The sequence below is a fragment of the Eptesicus fuscus genome, chromosome 23 (assembly GCF_027574615.1).
Source record: "Eptesicus fuscus isolate TK198812 chromosome 23, DD_ASM_mEF_20220401, whole genome shotgun sequence".
Taxonomy (NCBI): Eukaryota; Metazoa; Chordata; class Mammalia; order Chiroptera; family Vespertilionidae; genus Eptesicus; species Eptesicus fuscus.
In genome coordinates this window covers 25,948,565-25,972,418 of record NC_072495.1, presented here as the reverse complement: position 1 = coordinate 25,972,418, position 23,854 = coordinate 25,948,565, and the positions used below count along the sequence as shown (strand labels likewise).

Below are 23,854 nucleotides of genomic sequence, written 5' to 3'. Positions count from 1 at the left end.
CCCCAGTGGGGGGGGGGGGGGAGGAGGAGGGAGCGTGCAGGAGGCAGCTGATCAGTGGTTTTCTCTCATCATTGATGTTTCTGTCTCTCTCCCTCTCCCTTCCTCTCTGAAACCAATTAAAAATAATAAAATAAAATAAAAAGACACCTGTCCTCTCCCCACTCCCCTTAAAAAGAAAAAAAAAAAAGGAAATGCTCCAAAATCAGACCGTAACTGTGCACATTAATGGATGAAAGCGGCTTTTTAAGGGGGATATACTGAACAGGTCTGGCAGCGGAAAACTGATAGTGGTTACCTCTGAAGCACAAGGCCAAGGGGCTGGAGGAGGGACCCAGGCAGCTTTAACTCTCCACCGTCCTTCCTGGACACTGAGTTTCTCCTCACGGACATGTGGACACTCACATCTTCGTTAACGGAATGGCTAACTCTAAAAGACTGAGGACACTCTCTGCACCCCTCAAGACCGCGCCACAAATATGCCCCTGGCCTGAGCCTTCTCTCTCACAGCACTGATGCACGACTTCAGTGTGAACACCATCAGAGCCCCAAGGACTGAGGCGGCGAGCCAGAGGCACAAGCTTCAAACCATGGTGGCCAAGAGCCGGTACAAACACCCCTTTCTACCTCTCCTCTGATCAGGACCCCCTGGTTACAGCAGGGCCTTCCTGAACCTGCTCAGAGCACACGGAGGGGTAAGCGGTCACTCCTGAGGAACAGCAAGTCCGTCCGGTGGTCCCGGGAGAGCCCAGGCGAGGGCCAGGGTCCCTACCTGTGGTGGTCCCGGGCAGCCTGCAGTAAGGGGCGCTGCTCTCTCTCCTCCTTCTGCTCGATCCGAGACTGCCAGAGGTTCCAGAACCGGCGCAGCAGCTGAAACAAAAGAGGAAAGAAGTGTAAGTTTATTACCGCAAACGAATCTCTCTTAGTCTGTTAGTTAGCAAACCCCACACCTAAAGGTTGTAAGGTCCCCAAAGCAGGAATGACCTCAATTGGGAGCACCCAACGTACAACTGGCCTGGGGGACGACCAGGGAGAAGCTATAAGGAGCTGTTCTGGGCCAACAGGAAACATGAAAAGCAAAAGGGAGGGTCTCCCAGTCTATGCAAAGCAGGAGCGACTGCTCATCGGGGCCTAATGGCCGCCAACGCCGATGTAGAAAGTAAAAGCCTATGAAGCAGTCTTGCCAAAAAAGTGTCTAGCTTCCATTTCATCAAGCCCTCAGATCTGACTTCTAGTTTTTGGGGAAAAAGAAAATTCAAATGGTGTCAAAAGGAAACCGATAAATCGAGAACATTGGAAAACTGTACAAAGTAACTGGTGCTCCTTTTCAAAAAGTGATTGTCATTTTTTTAAAAAAACAACGTGTACATGATGCTGAGTGAAATAAGCTAGTCCAGGCGTCCTCAAACTACGGCCCGCAGGCCACATGCGGGTGTTTTTGCCGTTTTGTTTTTTTACTTCAAAATAAGATATGTGCAGTGTGCATAGGAATTTGTTCATAGTTTTTTTTAAACTATAGTCCGGCCCTCCAACGGTCTGAGGGACAGTGAACTGGCCCCCTGTTTAAAAAGTTTGAGGACCCCTGAGCTAGTCACAAAGGGCTGGTACTGTCAACAGGAGGGACCCAGGGCAGTCGAATTCCTAGAGACAGAAAGGAGAATGGCGGCTGCGAGGGGCTGGGGGGAGGAGAACGGGAGCTGTTTCATGGGGACAGCGTTTCAGGTTTGCAAGATGAGAAGAGTTCCGAGATGGTGATGGCTGCACAGCAATGTGAATGTACTTGATGTCACTGAACTGTAAACGTAAAAATGGTTACTATGACACATTTCATTACGTGTGTCAAACTACTCTTCATGTCTTCCTATGCATTTGAACATTGTCACAATGAAAAACAAAGCAAGAGCCCTGGCCGGTGTGGCTCCGTCGGCTGGAGCGTCATCCTGTGAACCGAAGGGCCACAGGTTCGATTCCAGGTCAGGGCACGTACCCAGGTTGCAGGTTTGATCCATAGTTGGGGCGACTACAGGAGGCAACCAATCGATGTTTCTCTCTCCCTTTCCCTTCCTCTCTCTCTCAAAAATCAATTAAAAAAAAAAGACAAAACAAGGAAACCCCATCCCTCTGCACCCACAAACACAATCTGTAAGTAGAGACACAACGTCTGTCGTCCTCAGGTAACTCACCCCGAAGAGAACAGACGTACAGACGTACAGTGCACACCAACCAGAGCCGCCTGGAGTGCGGGCTTAAGCTGTTTCACTAGGTCAGGGTTGGAATCCAGTCCCTGACCTGTGATTCCAACACCAACCTCCTTAGCCGGCAGATAAAAAACGGGTTAAAAAGGGTTTCTCCATTGGCTGGCATGGAGTATCAGAGGAAACGAACACCGAGGTTTCAGCGCCTGTGGGTCTGGGGACAAATCTGTGAGCACGAAGGTTAACAAGAGAAGGGCCACCAGGAGGGCCCCTGGGCAGGAGAAGGCCCTCACCCCGACGTCGTGCTGCTGGTGAGCGAGATTCCTCCTCATTCGCTGGAGGCGGGCGCGGGTCACGTTGCCTCTTAGGGCTCTAAAGCAGAAGCGCTGTGGAAGGAAGAAAGGGCACACGGGTCACCCATCCAAAGTGGCTGCAACGTAACAGCGGCGCCCGAATCCGGTGGCCAGAAGCTCAGTCACAGCTGCTCGCAGGTCCCTGTGGGCGCTTCTCTGCTGAGTTTCAACTGAGAGTCTGATACACACACAGTAGGAGGGGCCGCACAGTAGGCACTTAGTAAACAGCTGTGGAACCGCTCCCTGCTGTCCACAGTAATGCACAGAACAAACACGCCCTCCCGCTGACCAGCAGAGATCCCCACGACCCAGATGGGAACACTACAGACAGAGGTTGAAAGTATCAACTTTGCCTCTCAGAAGGGAGACAGCCTTTTAGCCTATGATGTTTTGTTTTGTTTTGTTTTAAACTACGTGGGGTCACCGTCTATACTTGCAATTATAAATGCAGTTTTGCAAGAGTGGAGGAGAAGGAATCCTTGGTGAGTCTCGGGTTGGGGAAGGGGCAGGACCCGCGGGCCTGGCTCCAGCCCCATCGATGTCTCACCTGTGGCCTAAGCCACGCCCATTCCCCCACGGCCTGGGAAGGGGTCAGAGGTTCTCACATTGTGGTCTCTGGAGCCCCCTGGACACTGAGAGTGTTGGCGAGGATCGGGGAGAGAACAGGTTCTACACCCAGACCTGCCTCCATCCTCGGCATCTCTTCTTTGATCGATTTCACAGATTAGGCTTCAACCATTAAAAAGGGGCCCGCTGTGTACCAGTAAAAAACCCCAGGACTACCACCTCTCTCAGATTCCCTTACAGTTCCACACCCCTCGGGTCCCACCATTACCATCTCTGATCCGGAGTGAAAACAGGGACGCCCACACAGGGGAGGCCTCCATGGTGACGCCCACACAGGGGACGGCTCACATGCCCAGAGGCACTGAAGGAGCACGTGGGTCCAGGGCCCGAGAGTGGAGGCCGGGGCAGGGCTGACACGCTTACCAGCAAGCGGCGCCGACAGTGCTCCTCTGCCGCCTTCCACTGGGCAGCCTCCTCCGCGCACAGCAGCACGTCTGCCAGGAGTTAAGGCCTCTCGTCTCCACAGGGGTCCCACCCCACACGGCACATTCCTGGTGACCCACCGCAGGGTTCTCACTGCAGGGGATCGAGGGGCCTGCAGATGGACCGAGTCCTCCTGGGTCCTCCTGATGGCCCGCGGGAGAGCGGGCAAAGGGAGGCCACACGAGTCACTTAGCCAAGAGCTGGCCTGACCTTTCAGGAGAGGCAAGAACTCGTGGAGACGAGTTGTCAACCACAGAAGTAAACACTTCGAAACCTCCGTGTCTGAAGAGAGCCTACTTCCTCCTGCATCCTCTCTCTTGGCATCCCCTCCCACCTTCTCAGTCGCCAAGCCCCTTGCTGTCCCCGCCCCCACACCCTGCAGCCCCTTAGTCCTGTCCGGTGCAGGCTGGTGAGAGCCGCCTCACGTAACTGGTCTCCCTGCCTCAGCTTCGCTCCTCTCCCCTGATCTCTCTAAAGCACACCTCTGCTGCACCCCTTCTCAAACACTTCCGGAGGACCCCCAGTGCCACCAGGATAAACCCAAACTCTGACCACGGGCGGCACCAAGGGTTCCCAGTCAGCACCCACCTGCACTACCCTACCGCCTCCACCCCCCACCACAGACCCCTGCCACGGGCTGGCGTTCCTTCATCTGTTTGTGTGGTGCCTTTCCTCCCCCCCGGAACACCCTTCCTGACTGCTCTGCGGGGCACACGTGTCATCCCCGAAGACTCCAATTCGGCGCCAACACCTCCTTGGCTGAATGGCCACAGTAGCTCTCCCAGGACGTAAGGCAAACCTTTATCAGAACCCTCACCGCCATAGTGTGAAGACCCATCTTCATGTCTGTCTTCCCCTGGGGACTGTCAGTCTTGGAGTTTCCCCATATTCCAGAATTCGGGCAGGAGTTTAAAACAAAGCAAGCCCTAGCTGGCTTGGCTCAGTGGATAGTGTTGGCCTGCGGACTGAAGGGTCCCAAGTTCGATTCCTGTCAAGGGCACATGCCTGGGTTGGGGGCTTAATTCCCAGTGGGGGGGTGTGCAGGAGGCAGCTGATCAATGATTCTCTCATCACTGATGTTTCTTTTTTTTTTTTTTTTTAATATATTTTATTGATTTTTTTACAGAGAGGAAGAGAGAGGGATAGAGAGTTAGAAACATCAATGAGAGAGAAACATCAATCAGCTGCCTCTTGCACACCCCCTACTGGGGATGTGCCCGCAACCAAGGTACATGCCCTTAACCGGAATCGAACCCGGGACCCTTCAGTCTGCAGGCCGACGCTCTATCCACTGAGCCAAACCGGTTTCGGCATTACTGATGTTTCTATCTCTCTCTCCCCCTCTCCCTTACTCTGACATCAATAAAAATATATTAAAAGTAAATAAATAAAACAAAGCAAGAGTTTGAGAACAAAGGAACATGTGGATAGAAATCCCAGGCAGTCAAAATCCTCAGACCTGGGCACATCCTGTGGTCGGGGCAGTGTGCACTGGGGTCAAAGGCCAGCGCTTAAAAACTCCTGACTCTGCCAGTGACTTGCTATGAGTTTGAAGATTACTTAGACCCCTTGAATCACCGTTTCCTCATCTGTAACATGGATACAGTGACACCCGATCCACACGGTTGCTATGGTGATTAAGGAGCTAATGCACAATGCCTGCAGAGTAAAAAGCTCAATGAATGGAAGTTCTGATCATAACGATAGGTCCACCAAGCACAGATGGCTTTCTGAAAGAGAAATGAAATGAAATAAAATAAGTTTCTGAACTAGAAATGGCTGTGGCTATTTCCACCACCTACTGGGTAGAGAACGGCTATAAAATTATGACATAAAAAATTCAGGGCCGAAACCAGTTTGGCTCAGTGGATAGAGCGTTGGTCTGCGGACTGAAGGGTCCTAGGTTTGATTCCGGTCAGGGGCATGTACATGAGTTGCGGGCACATCCCCGGTGGGGGGTGTGCAGGAGGCAGCTGATTGATGTTTCTCTCTCATCGATGTTTCTAGCTCTCTATCTCTCTCCCTTTCTCTCTGTAAAAAAATCAATAAAATATATATTTTTTTTAAAATTCTGGATAGGATTGCCTCTGAGGAGGAGGAAAAAGAATGCAATCAGGGAGGAGCAGACAGAGGTATTTGCAATGTTCTATGTTTTGTTTTGTTTTCAATTGATTTCAGAGAGGAAGGGAGAGGGAGAGAAATAGAAACATCAATGATAAGAAAGAATCATTGATCGTCTGCCTCCTGCACATCTGCTCCTGGGGATCAAGCTCGCAACCCAGACATGTGCCCAGATCGGGAATTGAACTGTGACCTCCTGGTTCATAGGTCGACGCTCAACCATTGAGCCACACCGGCCGGGCAGCAACGTTCTATTTTTTAGGCTGCATGGTGGGTACATAGGTTAGTATTCTATAAACTATAAATGTTGCATACTATTTTGTATGAATAGCCCCAATTAAATAAAAATTTCTAAAAGAAGTCAACAGAGACCAGACTATGAAAGTGTTCAGTAACTGCTGCCGTGTGTCCCGACCCTTGTCGTACAGGTGGCTGAGCTCACGCTGCCCTAGCTGGCGGCGGACGGGCCGCAGGGCCGAAAAGGATACAGTGCTTCCAGTGAGTGAAGGCCCTCCGCAGCGCCACCCTGCCGGCCAGCACCTGCACCCGGGCGTGGCGAGCATGCCAGCTCTGCCTCCGCTGCCAGGCCCACTGCCAATCGCAGAAGTGTGTCTGAAGCACCGTGACTTGGTGGAATCGCTCAGCCATCTCTGCAACACAGAACATAACTTAGCTGCTGCTCCTCCCGCAATGGGCAGTGAGCAGGAAGCATCCCTCATAATGAAGCATCCACCTTATATAAAAACTGCTGTTTGAAATTTTAACCCTGCTATCTGGCTTCTGTAAATTCTTGCTTGCTAAGACTACTCCCACTTCAGAGAGGCCATTAAACCTTCCCCAGACAAGGTTATCAGTGCTGGCGCCAGGCCAGGCCTCTGGTTGAGGTCTCAAGGCCCCAGTACATACGGGCTCTTTAAGAACTTGCAAAAGGGGCCAGAAACACTCCATATTTGGGAGACAAAGAAGGTAAAAACATACAAATAGGGAAAGATCCTCCATGTTGGGGCCCAGAATTTGAGATACATTTTCCTCTGGACCCTCGCGTAATAAATGTAACTCAATCTCTCTAAGTATTGCTTGGTTCTTCTTCGGTTTTCTGAAACAATACCAGCTGACCCCCACCATGAGCGGACAGCACGGCTCCAAGGCAGTTCTCACGAGGAACCCTGGACTACATGGTTTCTAAACACGGGAGGCACCTCAGGAATGCCTTCGTCACGTCTCTTCTCTCCAAGGAAATAGAAAAGGTCTCTGATTTTAGGGGAGAGGATGCTATGAGATCAATGCACTCAGGCCCCTAGTCACTACTGATGAGTAAGAACGGCGACCGCTGCTTTCTGAGACTCCGCTCTACTTCTGCCTCTTGACTAGGGTCTCCTGGACAGGACTTCAGGGACCGAGTCCAAGACACACCGTTCGGTCAACTGCTGGCCAAGGCTTGTGCAGCTCTCAGTCAGACTGACGCAGCTGCAGCTTCATCCCCTTTGAACACTGACTCGCTAAGGGCCTGAGGAGCTCAAGTCCGGGAAGTGAAAGGGAGTGGGTCCTGGAACGAAACGTGCAGCTCATCACTCCTAACGCTCTGGGCTTGGGCAACCAGGCAGTGGCCCCCTGTCACTATTCTCAAAAGGACACATTCACACTCTCCCCAGAGACAGCACAGCAGCCTAGAGATTTCTGCAGGGAGGGCGAGGTGAACGCCGGAGAGCCCAACCCGGCATCGAGCACACAGCGTGAGTCACTTTTGCGTACGCTGAAGAAACAAAGCACAGAAAGTACTGGTGATCATGGCCTCTGCATGTATTATTACTTCTGAACTCTCACTGGTAAATAAATGACTGGCACGGCGCTAAAACAACTCGACATCTACCGCACAGGCATCCCTGTGACTGGGGACAAACAGAACCCAAATGCCTACGGACAGAAGAATGGCTAAGGTAGATTGAGATAAGCCACCCTAGTAAGTACGACCATTAAAAAGAATATAACATCTATGAAGAATAAAGACACAGGGAAGTGTAGGTTAGTTGTATGGGGGAAAAGCCACACACAAAATTGCATGTATCACATTCATCATAACAGGGTAGTTATAGTATCTTTAAAACCCTATGGAAGCCCTAGCTGGTTTGGCTCAGTGGATAGAGCATCGGCCTGTAGACTGAAGGATCCAAGGTTCGATTCCAGTCAAGGGCACATACCCGGATTGTGGGCTCGATGCCCAGTAAGGGGGAGTGCAGGAGAGGCAGCCGATCAATGATTCTCTCTCATCATTGATGTTTCTCTCTCTCTCTCTTCCTCTCTGAAATCAATATATATATATATATTTAAAAACTCTATTGAATAAAATATAGGTGCAGAAGAAAATAAATGTGTTTTTTTGAGGATTATGTACTTTCCTCCTCAATCTCCCTTTACCAGGATTTGGGGCACCCTCTGGTTCTATCTCTCCTTAATAAATTAGCTCCACTGGCGGAAGGAGAGTGGAAATTGTGACCCGACCCTCTGTCTCTCAAGCCCGGAACTTCCTGCTCACCGTTCTGCTGTCTCTTTACCCTCCGGGCCTGCAGGTAGTCAAGCCAGGTCTTCAGACATCTGCACTTCTGCCGGTGCTGATGGTGTTTCACTGCGCAGACCAGCTTCTGTCTCTCTCTCTGGACATGAAGGAGCTGTTCCTGCCACCGTGACCAAGCCTGAAAAATAAAGAGAAGACAATGATCAAAGGAGAGGCAGGAAAGCAGAGGTGAAATACAGGTGTGGGAAACAGACACAGACACACACAGGAAGGGGCAATCCCTAAGCAGGATCATAAGCTATGGGAATTTGGGCTGAGAGGATCTTTAAGAGGGTCATTCTGCTTTCAGAAAGTACGGTGTGTGTTTTTTCTGGATAAAGAACAAAAATACAAAGGAATAATCAAACCAACGAGGAGACAAGAAGCAGGGACAACCACAGGGGTGACCTGATGCATTCGGACCTGGGACAGGTGAGAGCCCTTTCCTTCCTCAGTGGGAGGAAGCCTGTTGTCAAAGAGGCCCTTTCTCAGACACATCAGTTTCCAGGAAGCTTAGCAACAGAAGCCGAGGTCCACAAAAGGATCCAGAGGACTCCCCGTAAATGCGCACCCTTGAGGAATCTCCAAGCACGCTCAGCGAGACGCATGCCCTAGTTTGAAGATGACTCTCAGACAAGACTTCGTACCTTAAACCTGAAACACCTCTTCGCCTTTCTTTCCTCTCAGCTGAATACCATTCTTCCTATTTCACCAAGAAAATAAAGCAATCAAAAAAGAATTTTCTCAAGCTCCCCCCACTCTACCCACTCAGCCACCGGCTCTGCTTTCTCTCCTGTTAACTCTGGATAAACTGTCCATGCTCCCATCAAAGGTCACCCCTCCACTAAGGATACATCCCACCTTCTCTCACCGTCTCAAGATGATCTCTCTGGCAATTCTCCCAACTTCTACATCATTGATTTTCACTCTCTACTATATTTTTAAATCAGCATATGAATGTGCTATTATTTCTCCCAACCTAAACAATATTGATATTTCCCTCAGGGATGTGAAAACCAAAAGCAGCCCTAGCCGGTCTGGCTCAGTGGATAGAGCGTCGGCCTGCAGACTGAAGGGTCCCGGGTTCGATTCTGGTCAAGGACACATGCCTGGGTTGCGGGCTCGACCCCCAGTAGGGGGCGTGCAGGAGGCAGCCGATCAATGATTCTCTCTTATTATTGATGTTTCTATCTCTCTCTCCCTCTCCCTTCCTCTCTCTGAAATCAATTAAAAAAGAAAAAGAAAACCAAAAGCAATGGGTAACCCTTCATTGGACCTGGACCTGACACTAAAATAGCAACAATATATATCTGCATATAAACTATGTTAGTTTGTTAGTTATTATCGTGTCAATATTAAATTTCATGGATATAATGATATTATGGTTAGGTAGGGAAACATCCTTATTTTTAGGAGATAATAAGCTAAAGTACTTAGTGTAAACTTTATGTCTGCAACTTTAAAGCGTCTCAGAAAATACACTGATATACCTAGATAAAGCAAATATGGCAAGATGTAAACAATGCCTAAACTAGTGAACAGAAGATAGCATCCACCTTTCCCGTGATTTAGTATTGGTCAAAAATAAAAAGTGTGTGTGGGGAGAGGTAGCTTACTGTCATAAAAATATTTTTTTTTTTTTTTTCTAGAGAGGAAGGGAGAGGGAGAGAAAAGCATCAATGATGAGAGAGAATCATTGATCGGCTGCCTCCTGCACGCCCCCTTACTGGGGATCCAGCCCTCAACCCGGGTAGGTGCCCTTGACCGAAATCTAACCTGGAACCCTTCAGTCTGCAGGCCGATGCTCTATCCACTGAGCCAAACCAGCTACGACATAAAAATACTTCTTAAAAGGAATAAATCAGTAATTCTCAATTCAAACAACTGGCACCCCTCTCTAGGCCAGCGGTCGCCAACCTTTCAGACCTCACGGACCGCCAGTGGTCCATGGACCACCGGTTGGCGACCACTGTTCTAGACCCCACTCTGCCAGCGGCTAACACTAGATTTCTTTCCCTTCTCTTCCAAACTCCTAGAAAAGGCTGTCTGCTTTCTGATTTCTCTTCTCCCAGGCAGGTGTCCTTGAACCCTCTTCCCCATCAGGCTTACTGAAACTGCTCTGATCAATGATCTCTTCAGCTTCCCAATCCAAAGGTCAAATCGCAGTCCTCAACGTCCCTGAACTGCCAGAAACATCGACACAGCTGACCAAACCGTCCTTCCCCTGGCCCCGGGACATCACGGGTCTCTCTGTTCCCTCTGCTGATCCCCAGCTCACAGGTCAGTCCTGGAACCTCTCCACCACCCACTCTCTCGTAGCTTTAAGCACCAGCTGTGTGCCTAGGACACCCAGATCTACCTACATCCAGTCTGGGCCTGTCCTCAGTACTCCACACACATATCCAACTGCCTTCCTGACATCTCCTGGTGGGGATTCGAAAGGCCTCCCAGGCTGAAAACATGTACCTCTTCCTAATCTTTCCCCACAAACCTGCCCTCCCTCCATCTGCCCAATTTCAATAAATGGCAACAACACTGTTCAGTCACTTAGGCCAAAAACATGGGAGTCATCTTGGACTCTCTCTGCAACTTCACAACTTGTCTACCCATTGACAAATCCTGTGGACAATACCTTCAAAACATACCCAGAATCCAACACCAACTTGCTGTCATCCTTGTCCAAAATCTCACCTGAAATTTGAAAATGGCTTATCTGACTTCCCTGCTTTTATCCTTGACCTTGTATGGTCTACTTTTAATGCAGCAGCCAGAGTGATCCTTTTTCGTTTGTTTTATGTCACTTAAACCTCTTTATTTTATATGACACTTTCCCTCCCTCCTTTTTTTTTCTCTCTCATGCCACCAATTTGTTAGAGATACCAAGTCATTTACCCTATAAAATGTCCCACATTTTAGATGCGGCTGACTGTCTCAAGGTGCCTTACACCCATTCCTCTGACCCCTGTATTTCCCATGAACTAATGGAGTCATGTTCACATTTTTAGACAAGAACATTTCTCAGGTGGTGCTAGGCACTTCCCAACACACTGCCTCAGGAGGCCCATGGTGGCTGGCTGCCATAGTGTTCGTGCCAGACTGCCCAGTGGCAGCAGTCCGACCCTCCATTCTATTTCGCCATCGTCCTTTCACCTGGTGATCACTGCCCAGATCCGCTTTTTCATTAGGAGTGACCAACAGTGATTTTCTAATTCTACTGCTTTTATTATCGCTGGAATTCTATAAAGAAGCCTCCTCTCTCGTTAACCTCCTCGTTTCTCAGAGATTAGTGTGCATAGGAAAGGCAGGACAAATTGCTTGATTTTTACCTTCATTAATTTTCAAGGAATTGAATCAAAGCTCTAACAACACAAACTGTGACCAATGAGTTCCTTTTTATCTCATTATGAATGCATACATTTTTATATATTTGATGTGTTTTTATTATAGTCTTTATTCTTTTTTGATGCTCAAATTGTTCTAGCTTAAGCCTATGTGAGTCCTGATACAACTCCATTAACCTTTATTAATTGTTAATGGAGTTGTATCAGGACTCACATAGGCTTAAGCACACTATACCCTAGGCCAGCGATTTTCAACAGGTGTGCCGCAAGAATTTTTAAAGCATGCAACACCTATTTAGTCAGGGCACTGAACTATTTTCCCTTAGGCTGTCAAATTTAAAAAAGACCACAGCCAACACAATAGCAGTCCAGTGTGAATGCTCAGTCTTGAACAATACATAGGTCATGCACAGAGTTGCATTTTATTGGTTACATCGCATAAGGTTGCAATCTGATGGGCTATATCTTCGTACCAGAAATCCTTATATACAAGTATGGGCACCTAATATTTTAAAAAGTCACTTTGGAGAGCATCTGAAATCTTGCTTCCCAGGCATATAGTCTGTTTGGCGCAAATACACTCAACTCCTTTTTTTTTTTTTAATTGATTTTTAGAAAGAGAGAGAAACAGTGATCTGTTTATTGCACTTACTTATGCATTCATTAGTTGCTTCTTGTATGTGCCCTGATCAGAGATCAAACCCACAACCTTAGCATATTGGGATGATGCTCTAACCAACTGAGCTACCTGGCCAGGGCCTCAAATCAACTCTTTAAAAATATTTTTTAAAAAAGTCACTGTGGAGCAAAAAGAGTAGGTAATTACTACTATTAGTTTTTGTTAAGTCAATCAGAACTATACCTACTTTTTGTTAGATTGGCAAAAATATATATATATATATTTGGTGTGCTGCAGAATTTCAGTAATTAGTTTATGTGTGCCATGAGATGAAAAATGTTGAAAATCGCTGCCTTAGGTTTATGATGTCTATTTTCAGCTCTAGATATGAAATCAGCCATTTCTAAAAAAAAAAAAAAAAAAAAGGAAAAGAAAAACAAACACACACACACACACACCACCCTCAGTTCCTTTCAGTGGGAAATAGCAGAGACCACAACTTGGGCTCTCAGGATGCCAGATGCTGTGTTGTTGCCACTGCTTCTAAGACTTTTCAGTAAGTAGATATTTTAGGTAAAATAAATTTTTGAGTCCATATTGATATTCACATTTCCAGTTTCAGATTTACAGGGCTCTTATTTAATTTCTTTCCTTTAATTTTACCCTGTAAATTGTGATTCCTAATGATACTGCCGTGGTTGTCTGCCTGCTTTACCTTACAATGTAGGTATAATCATTTCAACCTAATTCCAAACCTGCTGCTAACAGTAAGACTGCTGGATAATTTTCAGATTTCTGAGCAGTCCTCTGTGTCCTGAGCCTACATCCCACTAGGGAGGAACAGTCCAAATATTGTATTTTCAAGTTCCTTGAAGCAATGATTTTCTCTGTGGAGTCATTGCTACAAACTTGGTATGTTTGTTTCAGTGTGTCTTAAAACCCTAGGGATTTTTTTCCTCTTTGATTTACTTTTGGGGTTTTGTTGTTTTGTTTTTTTATTTTTCCATTATTTTTCTTGAAAACATAAGCAAACACACTGTCTCTAGTATCTCTCCCTCCCTTTCTTCCTCAAAATGCAGCAGTAATGAACCAGAGGAATCCTATGAGAGATAAGTGGGATCACATCACTCCTCCACTCAAAGCCAATAGCCTCCCACCCCCCACCCCCAGAATAAGAGCCAAAGCCTTTAACGGGCACAGCCTGTAAAGCCCTACAATCTGCCTCCTTGTCACCTCATGACCTACCTAACCCTTCCTTCTCTCCCTCAGTTGGGTCCCTGAGCCCCATTCTAAAGTGGGGTGGGCGGGGGTATAGAGAAGTCCCCCCCCCTAGACATACACCAACAAGCAATTCTTGGACACCAGTAGGGTGTCCAGGAATTCAACCCAATTCTGACACTATCTACCCAGAGGTCGCAGCCAACATCGCCACCAATGGTCAGTAAGTCTACAGTGGCTGGTAAGTCTTCAGAAAGTATGTGGAGAGAAACAAGCTTCGGTGGGAACGTGGGCGTGGGCAGAAGAGAACGCGAGGTGCGAGGGCTCTGGGCCGACTCTTAAATTTAGCTCGGCGCTTCTTGTTTTTATTGCCTTTTTAAATTTTTTGTTTGTTATTGCACTTTTTTTTTTTTAATCCTCATCTGAGGATAGGTTTTTCATTGATTCCAGAGAGAGGAAGGGAGAGGAAGAGAGGGGGAGAGAGAAACATGATGTGAGAGAGAAACAGACTGGTTGCCTCACACAGGTGCCCCAACTGGGGATCGGACCCACAACCTTTGGGTGTATGGGACGACGCTCCAACAGAGACACCTGGCCGGGGCTGAACTTCTGCTTCTTTAAGTTACAGGGACATTCAATCATTTATTAGTTTCAGGAGTACAACACAGTGGTTAGACATTTACATAACTTACAACGTGGTCTCCCTGATACAGCCAGGACAATTTTTAAAAACAAGGATAAAGAAGATCCCTTTCCATAGATGGAGACTTAGAGCTACACCGTAAGGTAAGGAGTAGTGAATGGCTAGCACTCACCGAGCACTGCCACATTCCCAGCATCACCCTCTGGGTGTGGGGCTTCACAACACGGACAGAGGACTCACCTGCAGCTCGAGGCTCAGGGCCCTGTGTTTCACAGCCGAGGCACAGAGAGCACGGCCCACCCGGACCTGTCCCAGCTGCCGCCTCCACTCGCTCCACCACACCCTGCCAAAGAGCACAGTGAAGATGGAACCAAATCAGAAAAAAGTCATGCAGGAAAGAGAAGGGTAGTGAGGGCTGGGCCTCAGAATCTCAGCTCAAGTCCCTCTGCCTCATGGCGCCATCTCTAGATTGATATGGTAAAGTCGAGGCTAAAAAAGTCAATCGAGACACAGTCCTAAAGCTACCAATTAAGATTTGGAAACTGATGGTTCTATGGTCAGATCCAGCCTTAAACAACATGCTCTATATAGCTTATGCAAATATTTAAGAACATATAAAAAATCACCGCCAAGATTTAAAAAAATCAGGAGAGTTCACAGAATAACCTACAAAGGAAAGTAGCTTTTACATTTCTAGTCCTGATAAATCCCTTCCTTTCCTACTGACCTGGCCGGGGTTCATCCCAGTCTTAGTTTCTCTTCTGCTTATTTCCTAAGAACAGCGATGAGGACATGAGAGTTAGCAACCTCTGCTTTACAGAAACACTCAATTTGCCTGGTCACTCCAACCCACCAAAACCTCTTTCCTCCTAACCTAGGCCATGCTAGCTGCGTGACGCACTTCAAAACCCAAGCTATCTTACAGTATTAGTTACCTTTAGAGCACTCGGGGAATTGTAAGTTCCCTGAATGCAGCCCCAGCACCCAATATTGTACCAGGAACATTTTAAGCCCTCAATAAATATACACAGAGTAAATAAAATCATGTAAAAATAACCATTATAGACTCTAGTAGGACTGCATACTTATTAAGAATCGTACGAGCCCTAACTGGTTTGGCTCAGTGGATAGAGCGTCGGCCCGCGGACTCAAGGGTCCCAGGTTCGATTCCGGTCAAGGGCATGTACCTTGGTTGCGGGCACATCCCCAGTAGGGGGTGTGTAGGAGGCAGCTGATCGATGTTTCTCTCTCATCGATGTTTCTAACTCTCTATCCCTCTCCCTTCCTCTCTGTAAAAAATCAATAAAAAATGTTTAAAAAAAAAAAAAAGAATCGTACGATATTTGCTGAATAAATTTTAAATCATTTCAAAATTATTTTATTTTAAATGACTTTTATATGTCCATGCTATGGTAAAATACTTTACAAATATTATCTTAAAAGTGTCTCCATGACAACCTTGAAAGATACTTAATGGTGTGCCTATTTCACAGATGAAAAAAGTGAGACTTGGAGAGGTGAAATGACCCAATAATACATGTTGGAGGAGGGATGTGAACCCAGCTCAGGCTAGCTGGAAAGCCTCTGCTACATACAGCGCCCAGGCAGGAGCATGGGTTTGGCATCAGAAAAATGCGTTTACAACTTACATGAGCTTGAGTAAGTTACTCAACCTTTCTGAGACTTACTGTATATCTTTTTTTTTTATTTTATTGATTTCTTACAGAGAGGGATAGAGAGTTAGAAACATCGATGAGAGAGAAACATCGATTCAGCTACCTCTTGCACACTCCCTACTGGGGATGTGCCCGCAACCAAGGTACATGCCCTTGACCGGAATCGAACCTGAGACCCTTGAGTCCGCAGGCCGACGCTCTATCCACTGAGCCAAACCGGTTAGGGCTTTACTGTATATCTTAATCTGTACAACAAGAAAACTTCTTTTACAGTTTATGGTGAGGGTTAAATGAGACACTTTACATTAACAAAAATTAATATACACACATACTTAATACAGTTTTTGCAAGTACTATGTTTCAGAGGATCATTCCTCCCTCAGGCCTACAAGAACATAGCGAGTAATCAATTAGTGTTACGATTATGCGAAAACCAGTGATCTTATAGTTGGACAAGTTGTCAATAAATATTTACTGGGTATCAATTATGTTCAAAACTGTTTTAAGGTGGGTTTTTATGCTGCAAGGCTGAGCTAAAATGATCATTTCTGAACTGCAGGGCATCTGAGTGCACTCACCACAAAATGCTGCGCTGCCTAAACCTCAGGGCGGTGGTCTGCATCTCAAGTTTGGTCCTTCGAAAAACCACGTAGATCAACCAGGACTTCCAGGCCTGTCGCATCTTTTGCTTTGCATCTGGATGCACCAAAGAGATTTTCAAAAAGGGGGAGGAGGAGACGGGTTACTCTGGGTTATGGTAAAACTCATGGGACTCTGTACTTCTCCTGCCTTTGAATGTCTAAATTCTTCCAGGCTTCAAGTGCCCCCTGCTGGAAAAGTCGTGAAGTTCTACAAAATGAATAAAGATGCAAGAGCCTGTGAAGAATGGTTATGTAAGTGATGACAGTTACAAAACATTTAAAGGAAAATCAATACACTGCCCTGTTCAGAAATACTTTAAAAGCCCTTTACTTTTTAGAGATACGATGTGTAACATTTACATATGAAATGATGTGTATAACACAGGAAGTAGAGAGGTGAGATTGGTGTGAGTTGATAATTGTTGAAGCCGGGTGGGTGTATGTACATAGAGGTTCCTTATTCCATCTTTCAATTTCGTAGAGATTTAAAATTTTCCATAATATGGAGTTTAAGAACTAAGAAATCAACTTGCTGTTTGAAACAATTTTAAAGTAGCATAAGCAAGACGAAAGAAAAGGCCACTATCTCTATCTGTTTGGGAAACAGAATAAGAAAGACCAATAGTGATCCTGGAGGAAAGAGAAGTTAGTAGATATGAAGGTGCAAAGGTCAACAGGTTTCCCTTTGTGGTAAATTCCATTTTTTTTTAATGAAAGCTATCACTAATAAAGTAAATTTCTTTTCTTTTTAGCATACAAAGGAGAAAATAAAATTATACAAAGCATTTTCAGACTATTCTCCAAAATGCGGTCAATAGGACTAGAGCTATACTTTATATTTCATAGTTGTTGACAAGTCAACTCAAAATAGGAAGAAAAATTTAACATGTAGCTTCCTGGAGCCCACCGCAGGCCTCAGGAATCAACACACCCTCAGCAACAAGGTCTATAGCATGGTGCTCTGGTTTAGAGTTGGGGTAAGAGGTCAGGTTTGAAATCATCATGGACATTTCCGATACTGGACCTTGGTCGTTTATTAGTTAAGTAACTCGCACAAGTTCCTTATCTATTAAATGACGCCTCCATAGTGATATGTTCGCAAAGAGTCAATGAGATTATCTATGAAAAGTGTCTCCAATAAGTGCAAGCTGTTATTTTCTGAGCATGGAAATCCCAGGAATCTGCATTAATCTTCTCTACCAAGAGTCTGATGACAATTTGAGGACCATTCCTCCCTCAGGCCTACAAGTACCTGCAGACTTCTCATTTAACAGTGAAAGAGTGAGTGGACACTCCCTGAGGTCTAGGACATGGTCTGAAACAATGGCATATGCCAGAAGTAACTTGTTTAACAAAACAAAAATTGATAAATTGGACTTCATCAAAATTAAAAGCTTTTGTTTTGCAAAGGATAGAGTTAAGAGAATGAAAAGACAAGCCCCAAGTGGGAGAAAATATTTATAAATGGGGGAATATGCAGGGACAGAATGTAGTTGGGTAATCACTGTACCTTCCCCTCAATTTTGCTGTGAATCTAAAACTGCTCCCAAAAAATAAAGTCTTCATAAAGGAAAATAAAAGCTAATCTGGGCATTTCCTTTAGACGTGCACTTGAGTTTCTCACCGTAATTCTCGGCTCTCGTGTACTTGGCCCTCATGCCCTGCTGCTGATGCACGTAGGTCTGCCAGGTCTGGAACATCAGGCTGTACAAGTAATACCTGAGGAGCCAAAAAATGAAATGGCATTTCTTTACAACAAACAATTCCTCATTGATAGGCTTGGTCTGTACTCAGGAGAAATCATCATGGACATTTCCGATACAAAAAAAAAAAGCCCTATCTTCATCCTGAGCTAAACTTTCATTGCCTACGATCACAGTGAAAACTACTGTCCTTGACAGAGTGTTGCTCTCCACACCTTACGGTGTCACTGAAGACAAAAAGCCCAACTTTTCCGAGAATAACTTCACCTTCAGCATCCACAAAGCCATGATATTTGGAATGAAGTCATATTTTAGTCATCTTTCTTAAAATAAATATTTTAAAATATATATATTTTTATTGATTTCAGAGAGGAAGGGAGAGGGAGAGATAGAAACATCAACGATGGTAGAGAATTGTTGATTGGCTGCCTCCTGCATGCTCCCTACTGGGAATCGAGCCCAAAACCAGGGCATGTGCCCTTGATCAGAATCAAACCCTGGACCCTTCAGTCTGCAGGCCGACACTCTATCCACTGAGCCAAACCTTAATATCCACAGCATGTAAAACATTACCTCTCCTCTGCACTAAAACTTGGTCAAGGACATTTTCTTTCTTTTCCTTCTCAATACATACACTGGACACATTCAAACTGTCAGTCCCTCCATATTTTCACTACGCCATTTCCTTAGACTTGATTTTTCATACTATACCAGCTTTTTAGAATTATTCAATATATCTATTTTATCAAAAATATGTTAATCAGCCCTAGCTGGTTTGGCTCAGTGGATAGAGCATCGGCCTGTGAACTGAAAGGTCCCAGGTTCAATTCTGGTCAAGGACACATGCCCGGGTTGTGGGCTCGATCCCCAGTGGGGGATTTGTAGGAGGCAGCTGATCAATGATTCTCTCTCATCATGGATGTTTCTATTGCTCTCTCCCTCTTCCTTCCTCTCTGAAATCAATAAAAATATTTAAATACATACATATATATATATATATGTGTGTGTGTATATATATATATATATATATATATATATCAGAACCCTTACCCCAAAGAACCTAAATAAAGAAGTGACTATAATGAGAGTGAACACCATTTTTTTTAAAGTACAATTTCCTTTTTTCCCCCAGAGAACTTCTCTTTAGTCCTTAAGGACTTAGCTCCTTCTGTGGGCTTTGGTGGAGGCGGTGGGCAGCACCCGCAGGTCTGAATCAAGGTGGCGGGGGTTGGTCCTTCCGGGCCTCACGAGGAGGATTCCTGACCACGATTCCTCACTGCGAAGGCACAGCTCACACAGTCATGAACTTTCACATGCAGCTTGGGAAGCACACAGGCAGGGAAGACACTCGCTTCGGAAGTGTCCTAATGGAAGGGCCTCTACTATGTTTCAAAGGACGAACTCCTTGTCCTTGGGCACGCATCGGGGGCAGGTGGTGTGCCTGCCTGTGGCCATGGCCTTCTGGCACAGACCATTGTTCCTTCTTTTCTGGGTCATGTGAGCAAAGGCCCAAGGGCAAGAGTGAACACCATTTTAAACGCACAATGTGTCAGATTTACGTATTGGGCATATATTTTCTCCTATAATCAGTATAAATTAAAGCAACTTATGTTAAAGAACAGAATAGTCTCAGAATAAGAAATTATATATAAGTCAAAGTCAAGGAGAAAACCTTATTCAAATCACTAGCATGACCAGCACAAAATGGTTATTTGATTTAGAGGAGCATCTCTCGTGCGTGCGCGCTAACGTGCACGTGTGCTTGGGTTTAACGTAGGATTTGGATCTTGCTGACTCTAAAATAATATGAAGAAAAATAGAAAACGATTCAGAACTTGTCTCTGTTTGACCATAAACATGCCAAACCGGTAGCTATGATGCACACTGACCACCAGGTAGCAGACTCTCAATGCACAGGCATGGAAACATGGAAGCAGACTCTCAATGCACAGGCATGAGAGTAGCAGACTCTCAATGCACAGGTAGCAGACTCTCAATGCACAGGCATGGAAACATGGAACAGACTGATGAATCTCAGAGGGAAGGGGAGAGGAGAGGAGGGAGGGAAAAGATTAACCAAAGGTCTTATATGCATATTAGAGGCCCGGTGCACAGATTCATGCACCGGTGGGGTCCCTCGGCCTGGCCTGCAGGGCTTGGGCCAAAACCGGCAATCCAACATCCCCCGAGGGGTCCCAGATTGCAAGAGGGCTCAGGCCAGGCCGAGGGACCCCACCGGTGCACAAATCCATGCACCGGGCCTCTAATTACCTGATAATGTGCATTACCAAACTTGAAGTCACATAAATGAAATCTGACCTGTAGTAACAGTCTGCTCGAACACAGAGCTTCCACTCCCGCTGGGAAACCCACCACTCTCCTTTCCATTCTTCAAAGACCTTCCGGAGCACCCTTTGCTTATAGTAACACCTAGGGCAACGGGAAAAATCAGGGGGACATAAGGATATTAAAGCTGATCTCTAGTCCCAAGTCACAGTTTCATTTTACCACTGCTTTCGCATACTAAAGTGTCGCTCATTATTTGATAACACCAAAACATGTTAAAAATAGACATTTCACTTTTTTCAGATCAAAACTGTATACTATAGATCTTACCAACTAAAGGCATTAAATAAAAATTTGACTTTTCAAATACCATATTGAATTGAGAATTATTCTTAATTTTTTTCATGCACCAGACTAAAAAATATATTTTTTAAATATATTTTATTGATTTTTTACAGAGAGGAAGGGAGAGGGATAGAGAGTTAGAAACATCGATGAGAGAGAAACATCGACCAGCCGCCTCCTGCACACCTCCTACTGGGGATGTGCCCACAACCAAGGTACGCGCCCTTGACCGGAATCGAACCTGGGACCCTTCAGTCCACAGGCCGACGCTCTATCCACTGAGCCAAACCGGTTTCGGCTAAAAAATATTTTTGAGCCCTGGACAGTATAGCTCAGTTGGTTGGAGCATTGTCCTGTATACCAAAAGATTGCATGTTCAATTCCCAGTCAGGGCACATACCCAAGTTTTGGGTTTGATCTCCACCTGGGGGTGGTGGGGTGAGGAAGGGAACTAATCAATGTTTCTCTCTCCCCCCCCCCCCCCACTTCCTCTCTCTTTAAAATTGATAAGCATATCCTCAGGTAAGGACTTAAAAAAAAAAAAAAAAAAAGAGTACAAGAAGAGGTATTGGAGACATTGAGTATGGCCAGGAGATCTGATGTAAAGGGAACCCAAGTGATGGATCCTAGCTATAAGAGGAAGTGGAGGCAAAAAGATTTTTTTTTTTCAGAATGGGAAAAATGACTAAACGTGACCCATTAAAGAGGGAAAAATTGATGATGCAAAAAAAGAGAAAAAAAAAAACCCTACTACATTGATGGCCTTGAGTAGGCACAGGGGAATATCATGCAAAAGTCAAGGATTTTGCCACAAATGAGGGAGCATGGACAGTTCAACTGCCCATCAGCTGGAAAGCAGGCTACGTGCGACACTGGGTAAATACAGTGGAGGTCTCTTCTAAACCAGGAAACAAGGACACTAGCTAAGAATGAGGAGGAAATACTGATTAATAATAACTGGACATGACTGTTTTATCTACTTCCCAAGTTAGACAAAAAATTTGTTCAGATCTTCTCTTCAGAAAAATAGGGGACTACTTCAGATCTAAGATTGTCTTATATATGGACACATACTGTACTATTTTTGTCCTACTAATTCAGTGGTCATTTTGGTTTAGTTTATTAATGATAAATAAGAATTAGAGCATTCTCCAAGCACATAATGGCTATATTCTATAGTTTCTGATATGTCATTCCCCTCTAATATTTCTAAATGTGAGAAAAAGGTAATTCAATATGAAAAGAGACCCCAAAAAAAGGAAAAATCAATATGCCCAACCCTCCCCAAAGTAACAACCCCCTTGACCTAAAAAAAAGACTGCAGCCTGGCCGGCGTGGCTCAGCGTTTGAGCACTCACTGATCTATGAACCAGGAGGTCACAGTTTGACTCCGGGTCAGGGCACATGCCCGGGTTGCGAGGGGCATGCAGGAGGCAGTTGACCAATGATTCTCTCTCATCATTGATGTTTCTTCTCTCTCTCTCTCTCCCTCTCTCTTCCTCTCTGAAATCAATAAAAAAAAAGATTGCAAGTTGAAAACCACTACCCCATCACAAATTTCTAATCAATGAAAACACAGTATCAGAATTCTAATTCTGGTAGATGCCCAAAGCCATAACTTATCCCCAGATCAAAGAATTAGCTCTGATCTGGGTTACAACCAAAACTCATATCTCCTAAACTCCAATCCAGTATTCTTTCCCCTATACCCGGCCACCACTAAAGAGCAAAAAAAGTAGAGAGAGAAAGCAGTGTGGCAAACATCGGTCAATGGCTAACCCAACACCCACTGCCAAGACCCTGAGCTTCCTCATGGGCCTCTCTCACAGAGGCAGCCTCCTCTGTGTCCTCAGGTGGCCAGTGACACACTGACAAGGAGGCAGGGCAGGATGCAGCTGGGCATTTCCAGGAGCAAATCTGCTGTCCCGATAGAGACAGGTGGAGCTCATACCACCTTCCCCCTCCTTCCTGGGTACAGCTAGATCGATCATCTTGCAATTATGCAGCATCGCATCTGAGGACAAAGGGCCCGTAGGCTAAGCATGGTGAACTAGAAAGGTACTAGAAGCCTGCGTCTTGGATGGCATCACTGAACAGCTGAACCAATACCAACCGCCAGACTGCAGCTGAGAAAAAGCAAATCCCAATTGGGTTAAGTCATTGCCAGACTTTCTCAAGTCAAACGCATTCCTAACTAATACAATCAGCATTTCTCAAACACTTGGAATATAAGTTGATATTATTTGAAAAGAGATTTTCAGTTAAATATGAGTCAAATTTAAGTTAAATAAAATTAAGTAGGAAATGGATTTGGGGAAGATGGTGGAGGTGGCAATGTTTTTCAATCTCTGAATCCCCATAAAACACAGAGCAGCCACATAGCAAAGCCAAAAACTCATGTGTCAATTACAACAAACCTAAGTGAGGAGACATCCCCATGAATCCAGAATGCAAGCAGGTGAGGGCAAACGACTGACAGTCAAAAGACCTGCATAGTATTAGCATTTGTACAGACAAAAAAGGAGCAATGAGGTGGCAGGTGAGGAATGTAATAAAAGTTACGTGGCCCGGCCGGCGTGGCTCGTGGTTGAGCACTGACCTATGAACCCGGATGTCACGGTTCGATTCCCAGTCAGGGCACACGCCTAGGCTGCAGGCTTGATCCTGTGTGGGGCGTGCAGGAGGCAGCCGATCAGTAACCCTCTCTCCTCATTGATGTTTCTCTCTCGCCCTGTCCCTTCCTCTCTGAAATCAGTAAAAAAAATTAACAAAAAATGTTTTGTGAATGAGATCTCTCCCTCTCTCTCAGCAAACTAGTACCAATTTCTTCTTCCTTCTTCACAAGTTCATGGATAGAAGATTCATTCTTACCCTACATCTTAGCAACCTCAGCATACTTTTTTTTTATTAAGTCGATAACTTTCACCTTTTCACTTAGAGGAAGCACTATGGCTTCTCTTTGGCATGTCCAAACTGCCAGCATCACTTTGGGGCCATTATTAAGTAAAATAAGGGGAGCTTGAACATGAGCACTGTGATACAGCAGTTGATCTGATACCTGAGATGGCCACTAAGTGACTAACAGGGCGGGCAACGGGTATCCGATGGATACTCG

The 23,854-nt window shown here is 45.7% G+C and overlaps 1 protein-coding gene across 1 annotated transcript in view; it reads right to left on the bottom strand.

Annotated features, from left to right (window-relative positions):
- Positions 1-23,854, bottom strand: part of SFI1 (SFI1 centrin binding protein) — a 48,824-nt gene that overhangs the window by 13,912 nt on the left and 11,058 nt on the right. Inside the window, exons 5-13 of the mRNA XM_054712447.1 lie at positions 20,428-20,538; positions 18,030-18,124; positions 16,343-16,460; positions 14,329-14,431; positions 8,250-8,406; positions 6,205-6,366; positions 3,536-3,606; positions 2,486-2,578; positions 770-867 (exon numbers count right to left, since the gene is read on the bottom strand). Coding sequence (XP_054568422.1) covers positions 770-867; positions 2,486-2,578; positions 3,536-3,606; positions 6,205-6,366; positions 8,250-8,406; positions 14,329-14,431; positions 16,343-16,460; positions 18,030-18,124; positions 20,428-20,538 — 1,008 coding nt within the window. The remainder of the gene's footprint in view (positions 1-769; positions 868-2,485; positions 2,579-3,535; positions 3,607-6,204; positions 6,367-8,249; positions 8,407-14,328; positions 14,432-16,342; positions 16,461-18,029; positions 18,125-20,427; positions 20,539-23,854) is intronic.